The sequence below is a fragment of the Ovis canadensis genome, chromosome 1, assembly GCF_042477335.2.
Source record: "Ovis canadensis isolate MfBH-ARS-UI-01 breed Bighorn chromosome 1, ARS-UI_OviCan_v2, whole genome shotgun sequence".
In the NCBI taxonomy this organism is placed as follows: domain Eukaryota; kingdom Metazoa; phylum Chordata; class Mammalia; order Artiodactyla; family Bovidae; genus Ovis; species Ovis canadensis.
In genome coordinates this window covers 109,972,061-109,982,142 of record NC_091245.1, presented here as the reverse complement: position 1 = coordinate 109,982,142, position 10,082 = coordinate 109,972,061, and the positions used below count along the sequence as shown (strand labels likewise).

Below are 10,082 nucleotides of genomic sequence, written 5' to 3'. Positions count from 1 at the left end.
ATGAGTAGATGCAAGAATGCCAATTAATCTATCCTGTCATTATTTTCAAATTACAAAACATAAAATCTGTGCCAGAATGATATAAATAATTTCTCAAACACGTAAAAAGGAACATTGTAATGTTCAAATGTATAATGTAGAAAGATTAAATGGTAATATAGAGTGAAATGATTTATATAGGGTTGGCCATGAGCAAAGACTCTCAACAAATTGGGTCTGTGAATGGATTTAGATATGCGGCTAACTCCTTAAATTGTAAATAAGTCTTCCCCAACTCATATTCATGAGGCTAATTTCATGTTTGAATATTGCTTTCAAAAATACTGTCTGTTGCAATATGTGGACTAGAATGATTAACTGATTCACTATGGCCATAACACTGATCAGGTCAAATATATGATTATTTTTACAGTCAGTAACATTCTAAACTCAATAAACCTCAAGGTAGCATCTTATTCTAAAAGAAAAATAGACATTAGTGTCACATAATTGACTTTATCTGAACTTGTCTATATTGCAATTGAGTTACAAAAGCTGAGAGAAGAAAATGTGCCAAATAGTCTCAAAAAGCAGAAATGCTCAGTTAAAAAGATGTGGACATACATTCTTTGTCAGAAAGCTATATTTATTACAGAATCTGAAATATAATAATATATCAAGCATATAATTTTAGGGATCCTTTCTTCCCCAACACTTTTCTGATAGCAACTTGAACATCCTTATTTCTTAGACTGTATACCATGGGGTTTAATAATGGAGTGACAATAGTGTATGTCACTGTTACTAATCTGTCCTTGTTAGACACATAGTTTGCTGTTGGTCTCAAGTAGATATAGGAAGCACAACCATAGTGAATAATGACAACAGTGAGATGAGACGCACAGGTGGAAAAGGCCTTCCGTCTGCCTTCAGCAGAGGGAATCTTCAGGATAGTCCTCAGAATGCAGATATAAGAAACACAAATGAATAAAAATGGGATCACGAGTACAAGAACACCACAGATGAATATGACAAATTCATGAGCATCTGTGTTTGTGCAAGCCAGACGAATAACTGGTGAGATGTCACAGAAGTAATGGTTGACTTTGTTGGCACTACAGAAAGGGAGGCTGAAAACTAAATATACTACTGTTAGTGAGGCCAAGAACCCACCAATCCCACAGAGGGCTCCCAATATTCCACACACCTGCCAACTCATAAGGATAGGGTAATGTAAAGGGTGACAGATGGCAGCGTAACGATCATAGCCCATAACTCCCAATAGCAAGCAATTGGTAATAGCAAAACCAAGGAAGAAGAACATTTGGATGGCACAACAGTTGAAGGAGATTGTCCTGGCCACAGAAAAGAGATTGACGAGCATCTTGGGTAGGATGACGAAGGTATAGCAGGTCTCTGATGTAGAGAGAATGCCGAGGAAGAAGTACATTGGTGTGTGCAGGCTTTTGTCCAGGCGGATGACACTAACAATAGTGACATTGCCACTGAGAATGGCTAAGTACAGAAAAAGGAAAACCACAAAGAGAACAAGCTGAATGTCACCAAGACTTGAAAAACCCAGTAAAAGGAACTCGGTGACCATGGTGACGTTTTCTGCCAAGACCTGAAAACAAAAGGGAAGTAAATGCATTCAGGTACATAAATATACAAATCTAGGGTATGCAGGCTTATATTCCTGTCTTGAGATGTTGGCAATGTCTTGCTTTTTCTAGTTCCTAGGAGCCTCTGGTTCATTATCCCCCTCTCCCTTCTTCAAACCCAGGAAAATTATATCTCTTTTTCCGACTCTGATTCTGTCTTTCACTTTTAAGAACATTGTGTTTACATGGTCAAGTCCAAATAATATAAACTAATCTCTAGCTGAAGGTCACGGGGTTAGCAAACTTAATTTTATCTCCAGCCTAAATTCTCCTTTTTTCATGTAACCTAACTTATTTGCATGTTTCTGGGATTGATATATGGATATCTTTGAAAGGACATCATGCTGCCTCCTACAATGAGGAACACACCATGCAAAATGCAAAAATGAAACAAAGAAAATAAATCCTTTTTAATGGCATAAAACAACTAGGATCAAATTTAACAAAAGAGGAGCAACATCTATACACAGAAAACCATCAAACATTGCTGAGAAAAATTAAAGATCCAAATAAATGAATAGACAACCATGTTCATGGATTGGAAGATTCATTATTATGAGATAATTATGAGCACAGTGATCCATATATTCATTACAGACTTTAAAAAATTGACAAAGTACTCACAAAATAAATATGGAAAAGAACTAGAATAACCAAAATAATTGTGAAAATGAAGGGCAAAGATAGAAGATTTATACTTTCTGATTTCAAAGTTTACTTTAATGATGGAGTAATCAAGAAAGCATGGTACTGGCATATAGATACACATAGAGATAATGGTTAGAATTGAGAGTCCAGAAATATACACTTCAAAGGGTACCATTGTGAAAATGAAGGGAACATGATACAGAAAAAATGCATTCACAAAGCTTGTATCTGAAAAGGGATTTGCATCCAGAATATACATATGATTCTTACAATTAAAATAAGAGAAGGATGTAGTTTAAAAATGGGCAAACTCTTTCAGTACACATTTCATCAAAGTGTATCAGTGGCTAGGAGGTATATAAAGATACATTCAGCGTCACTTGCCATTAGAGAAATGCAAATTAAAACCACAATGTGATTACTGCTCATATGCACTAGGATTACTATAATGAAAGCAATAGATACTAAGAGGTGCTGGTAAGGAGGCAGAAAGGCTAAAACCTTCACATTTTGCTGATGGAAGTGTAATATTATGCAGTCACTTTTGAAAAGAGTTTCACAGTTTCTTCTAATGGTAAATATAAACTTAGCTAATGACATAGCAATTTTATTCTCAGGAATATAACAGAGGGAAGTGAATACTATCCACATAAATATTTTTAGTGAATGTTCTTAGTAGCAGTATTATTGATAATAGCCAAAAGGAAAAAAACTATTCAATTTTTGCATCCCAATATATGAAGAAATAAATTTATGAACAAACAAAATCTGATATACCCATAAAACTGACTATTATATTCAGTAGTAAAAGGAAGAACTGTGGTGCATACCATAGCATGAAGTGAAGTGAAGTGAAGTCGCTCAGTCGTGTCCGACTCTTTGCGACCCCATGGACTGTAGCCTCTTCTGTTCATGGGATTTTCCAGGCAATAGTCCTGGAGTGGATTGCCATCCTCAAAAATACTATGCTAAATGATAGTAGTCAAGTACAAAAGACTACACATTGGAAATTCTATTTATATGAAATGTGTAGGAAAGGAAAATATATATCAGTGGAAAGATTAGTTGTAACCTTGGGATGGGGACAGGATGGAATTTGGCTGCAAACAGATAGGAAGTTATCTTTTGGGATGATGACAATGTCCTAAAACTTTATTGTGGTGATAACCACACAACTCTATTACTTTATACAAATATAATACATGTATTTCATGGTATATTAAGCTATTTTTAAGAGACTGTTTTAAAGGAAATTGATAGATTGATGATTTAATTTTTTATATGTAGATTTATTTTAATTACTAAATGGAAACCTTTGGAACATTAGGATCCATTTAATTTTCAGTATTAGTCCTTCTCTGGGATGTTTCAGTGTTTCTGAAACACATTACAGATCTTCCAAAAAAATATATTAAGTAATTTTAAACATAATTTTTTTTACATTTCTACCAACTTAAGATTTGCCATGATAGTGTATTGTCATGCTCAATTCTATCTCCAAAACCACAGTTAATATAACAATAAATATACAGTTTAAAAAAATACAGAAGAGAAGACTGTATACTTGCAATAGATGAGTGGGAGAGAGGTTCTGCTGCATTCAATACAGAGGGATTGAGTTAGACTGTGAATTATGACTATTTAACATGCTCTCCCCTTTGAACAATGACAATATAGACATTCAAGAAAAAATAAGAAAATATTCTCCAGCTGATTCAAACCAATGATACCAAAAGACTCACTGTCTGTATATATAAACATGATAACTATATTCTTAAGCAACCAGAATTGCTCCTACCACCTTTCATTTTCTTTTCCCTTACCTTTTACTACCTTGATAAATAGAAAAAATATTGTATAAGTCTCCAACTAATATAATTTTCAAAAAATTCTTGTGGCTATGTCAAGAAAAAAATGCAAAAAATTAAAAGATTAGAAAAAAAGTACATTTTTTGATGGAAAAAATGGGAAAACTAAGTTCAAAACTAAAAACAGTATAACAGAGAACAGTAAATAACCAAAAATTTGACTGAATAAAATAAAACATATATTGACAACAAAAGCACAATCAGAAATATCAGAAAACAAATAATAAATTTAAAATTACCAAAAACATTTCAAAATATTAATATTAATAAAAATGTACTATAAACTCATGAAGGAAATAAACTTCTGGTGTAGAAAATGGATTTAGTATATGATTTATGAAAAGGAAAGAACACATATCAAATATATAAAAATTAGTTTTACATCATTTGTAGTGCAAGTTAAACTGAAAGATCATTTGCACTCGCCAAATTATCAATAGTGATGTTGATTATATGATTAGTAAAAGTGTTAATGCTAATATGTTTAAAAATAAGCTTTAATTTTATGGAAAAAAGTTCATCAAAATGTATCAAGGCCCTTGAATATATTCATTTATTTTTTTTTCAATAATTCTGTTTGAAATCTATAAAAATAGAATTTGATGTTTCTTCATCTGAAAAATGGCAAATGTGAGAAATAAATGTATGTGTAAATAAGTATGTGGGAAGTATGTAGAAAGTACTTAAAATATCATGTACTACATAAGAAGCGTGCTACTAGTAGTGTGATTTTCTTTGACTATTGCTTTTTTGTTGTTGCTGTTTGGGGGTGTTTTGTTTATTTTGCTGGGTTTTTTCCTCAGTAAATGAATCAGCTGTTCAAAGACAGTGATTTTGAAACTTTATGCTTATCCCAGCTCTGAGGTTACAGAATCAAGTTAACGGTCAACACCAGCAGTTTTAATATACCAACAGCATAGATGAGAGAAATGAATGAAAGTATACTATACATGAGTGACCTTTCTTTAGAGTGAATCTTCTGTTTTAGGCTGTGTGTGTACATACGCACTTGCATGATAGGTGGCAATTAAAACATATTTCTTACTCTACCTTATAGGGAAAACCATGAACATAGAATATACAACACAAGGGGCTGATAGCTTTGTTGGAAAACAAAGTTGTTGTTATTATTAGTATTTTTTTTAACCTTTTCAGGTCCCTTTCTTTCCATATCTGGTGTTTTTTGCAGGCCTGATTTTTCTCTAGAGGCAGAAGAGAAATCTGAAGAGAATCAGTGTTTCTGAAAATGAAAAAAAAAAAAAATATATATATATATATATATATACACATATATCCATCATACTCTTTACTTTCAATATAATTTGGCTTTCCTCTCTTAGTAGGACCCAACAAGGGAAATTAGGGGGAAAAAAATAATCATTCAAGACAAGAACCTATAGATTTTTGCTTCCACTGCTTTTGACCTGAGAAGACCAACTGGAACTGAATATCTTCAAGAGTTATTTCAGCAGCAAGAATATAGGGTCCTGAGTATGGGAAGCAAGGCATCACAGACAGAAAAATCCTGGACAGGGTGACAAGAAACGGGAGAATAAAGTGAGGGAAAAGTGAGTATTGAAACAGTTCAGCTGGGAAGAAGTGGTGAATGCAGAGAAATTAAATATGTTATCGAGTACCTCTTACCCAAAATTTTGTAATGATGTGTTCCAATCCTTGGCAAAAATAGGGGGAAGGACTATGGATAAATTCAGTTCTCACTACATTCCAAATTTGTCTCTTCCATCTCCCAGATTTTATCTGTGGACACTGAGCATGCAGTGAGCCATGCTGTATCACGTCAATGCCTGTTTTAGTTTTGGGCAGATCCTCTGACCTCTCAGGAAAAAGGAAAACACTTCTCTCAAGTTTCATTCCCATAGCACTTCTTTCAATTTAACAAATATTTATTGAGTATACAGTAAGTCACAGTCACTCTATTAGATATTTGGAGTACATCAGTGAATAAAAAGATTCCAGCCCTTATAAAACATATTCTAGAATTTCTCACATTTTAGGTAATTATAGATAGTGATCTCACTTGCTCAGGAAAAATCAAGTTCTTAGAAAGCAGACACCATGTAGCTGCTCAGGTGACAAAGTTTATGTGCCAGGCAACTTGTATTCACATGCATTCCTCTAACCCCATCAGCATCAGAGTTTCTAGAAAATATTAAATATTCAAAATATATGTGAGAGAAACAATGATTAAGTAAATTAAGATATGAATGAATCATCACAATGGATTCACATATATTTGTCAAGCAGTTGGTAAAAATATTAAATAAGCAAATAAACTGGAATGAAATTTATATCATGAAGAAAGTGCTGGATATGAAGTAAAAAGGCACAAATATCGTTTATATTTCAGCATTTTCTTTGAGAAATAACTAAAGTTTCCTAAATCTCTGAAATTTGAAATATTATGACAGTTAATGAAGAGAAAAAGTAAAAGTATAGCCCAGAATTACACATAAGAAGCCCTAATTAAGTATTTCCTTCTTTCCAAAGATTGATATTATGGATACCTCCTATAAACATTCTGCAATGTCATATTGCTAATGTTTTCTTTTCTCTCAACCTCAGCATTATCTTGTCTACCCATTCAGCAACTTCCCCTATAACCGCTCCACAATCCTTATCTATCATGTATACAAAGACCATAGTTTAAAAAAAAAAAAATACTCCACATTTCTGAATTAAACATAAGATAAAAAGCACAAGTAGCTATTATCTAGGATCCAGGAGAGTTATATTCTGTAATCTATTTATGAAACAAGTAAGCCCAAGTCATAAATATAAAAAAGTTTCATGTTTTCCAAAATGTGAGTCCTGGGCTGCAGTGGAATGCACTTATCCTGTTTTTCATCATGGCCATCAGAAAATGTCCAAATAATTTGCTGCAAATAGCCATTCCCATACAGATCTTCCCCCCATTCTCTAAAAATTGTTTAAACCTGTAACAAGACTCACCGCCACACTCCCAAAAACAATAAGCATCGTGCTCCAGCTGAATAGCCCTAAACCAGCTACAACCTGTGTTAGTATTATTAATAGGTATTTTTCTATCAGCACTAGCATAAATGCCTCATTTGATAACTTCACTACTCAGCACCCTAGGGAGTAATTACTACTTCACTCCTAAAACAGGTCTTGCCTTCCCTCAGTGGGGAACTGTGATCTAAGGAGAAAATGGATCTTGAGGCTCTTGCCAAAACATGAACCATGTAATAGTCCAGGAGAATGTGTCAGTCTCCTATTTGAGGCTCCTTAGTATGGTGGTTCATTAGAAATTTGTAGGCTGCTGGACCTGTCAGAAAAGACCTGATAACTTTCACCCACATACTTGTTTTTCATCCTTTGGTTAGAAGGAAGAATTTACTAAGCTTTCCTATCTTGCCTCCTTGCCTCTTCTTCAAAGACGAGGAGTATTTTATTGAGATGTATGAGATATATAATATTCTGGATATTAATCCCTTGTCAGTTATTATAGCCCCTTTCAACCAACCCCTTTTCTTGAAAAACAACAACAACAACATCCCTTTTCTTGTTCTTTGGATTTGCCTATGGCCCACCACAGTTTCCATATCCCAAATTGCATTTGCTTTGGCTAGTGTGTGTGTGTGTGTGTGTGTGTGTGTGATGAAGTTAGCATCTCAATAAGTTAGTAAAATAATTAATAAGTGGTTTAAGGGCAATACACTATGATTTAATATTAAATTCTGCATTAATTCAAAATATATTCAATTCTGAATATTCATTAGAATATTTCTATCTGTCCAAATGACTCAGTTCTTCACATCAGGCGACCAAAGTACTGGAATTTCAGCTTCAGGATCACACCTTCCAATGAATATTTAGGACAGATTTCCTTTAGGATTGACAGGGTGGATCTCCTGCAGTCCAAGGGAGTCTCAAGAGTCTTCTCCAAAACCACAGTTCAAAAGCATCAATGCTTCGGCACTCAGCTTTCTTTATGCTCCATCTCTCACATCCATACATGACTACTGGAAAAACCACAGCTTTGACTATACAGACCTTTGTTGGCAAAGTAATGTTTCTGGTTTTAAATATGTTATCTAGATTGGTCATAGCTTTTCTTTCAAGGAGCAAGCATCTTTTAATTTCATGACTGCAGTCACCATTTGCAGTGATTTGGAAGTCAAAAAATAATAAATACATAAAGTCTCTCACTGTTTCCATTGTCTCCCCATCTATTTCCCATGAAGTGATGGGACCAGATGTCATGAGATTAGTTTTCTGAATGTTGAGTTTTAAGCCAACTTTTTCTATCTCTTCTTTCACTATCATCAAGAGGCTTTTTAGTTCTTCCTCATTTTTTTGCCATAAGGAATGTGTCCTCTGTTTATCTGAGGTTATTGATATTTCTCCCAGCCATCTTGATTCTAGCTTGTGCTTCATCCCACCTGGCATTTTGCATGATGTACTCTGCATAGAAGTTAAATAAACAGGGTGACAATATACAGCCTTGATGTACCCCTTTCCTTATTTGCAACCAGTCTGTTGTTCCATGTCCAGTTTTAACTTTTGCTTCTTAACCTGCATACAGATTTCTCAGGAGGCAGATAAGGTCTGGTATTTCAATCTCTTGAAGAATTTTCCACAGTGTGTTGTGAGCCACAAGTAAAAGGCTTTGCTGTAGTCAATAAAGCAGAAGTAGATGTTTTTCTGGAACTCTCTTGCTTTTTTGATAATCCAACGAATGTTGGCAATTTGATCTTTGGTTCTTCTATCTTTTATAAATTCAGTTTGAACATCTGAAAGTTCATAGTTCATGTACTGTTGAAGCCTGGCTTGGAGAATTTTGAGCATTATTTTGCTAGCATGTGAGATGAGTGCAATTGTGAGGTTGTTTGAGCATTCTTTGGCATTGCGTTCCTTTGGGCTTGTAGGGAAAACTGACCTTTTCCAATCCCGTGGTCACTGCTGGGTTTTCCAAATTTGCCGGCATATTGAGTGCAACCCTTTAACAGCATCATCTTTTAGGATTTGAAATAGTTCAATTTCAATTTCACCTCCACTAGCTTTGTTCATAGTGATGCTTCCTAAGGCCTTTGACTCTGCATTCCAGGATGTCTGGCTCTAGGTGAATGGTCACACCATTGTGGTTATCTGAGTCATGAAGATCTTTTTAGTTTAGTTCTTCTGTGTATTCTTATTACCTCTTCTTAATCTCTTCTGCTTCTGTTAGTTTCATACCATTTCAGTCCTTTATTGTGTCCATCTTTGCATGATATTCACTCTTGCCATCCCTGTTTGACCACTTCTAATTTACCTTGATTCATGGACATAACATTCCAGGTTCCTATGCAATATTGTTCTTTGCAGCATCGAATTTTACTTCCATCACCAGTCACATCCACAGCTGGTTGTTGTTTTTCTTTGGCTCCATCTTTTCATTCTTTCTGGAGTTATTTCATCACTGTTCTCTAGTAGCACAGTGGGCCTCTACCAACCTGGGGAGTTAATCTCTCAGTGTCCTATCTTTTGCCTTTTCATATTGTTCATGGGGTTCTCAAGGCAAGAATACTGAAATGGTTTGCCATTCCCCTCTCCAGTGGACCATGTTCTATCAAAACTCTCCACCTTGACCTGTCCATCTTGGGTGGCCCTACATGATGTGGCTCATAGTTTCATTGAGTTACACAAGGCTGTGGTCAATGTGATCAATTTGATTAGTTTTCTGTGATTGTGGTTTTCATTTTGTCTGCCCTTTGATGGTTAAGGATAAGAGGCTATGGAAGCTTCCTGAAGGGAGAGACTGACTGAGGGGGAAACTGTGTCTTGTTCTGATTGGTGGGGCTAATGCCCTTTAATCCAATTTTCTGTGGATGGACGGGGCTGTGTTCCCTCCCTGTTTCTTGACTTGAAGCCAAACTATGGTGGAGATAATGAAGATGATGGCGAC

General features: G+C 35.0%; 1 protein-coding gene across 1 annotated transcript; it reads right to left on the bottom strand.

The window, feature by feature from the left end:
- Positions 1-655: 655 nt before the first annotated feature.
- LOC138437367 (olfactory receptor 10R2) lies at positions 656-1,630 on the bottom strand. Its single transcript, XM_069584583.1, has one exon. The coding sequence runs from the start codon at positions 1,628-1,630 to the stop codon at positions 656-658; it is 975 nt and encodes a 324-aa protein (XP_069440684.1).
- Between the last annotated feature and the right edge of the window lie 8,452 nt (positions 1,631-10,082).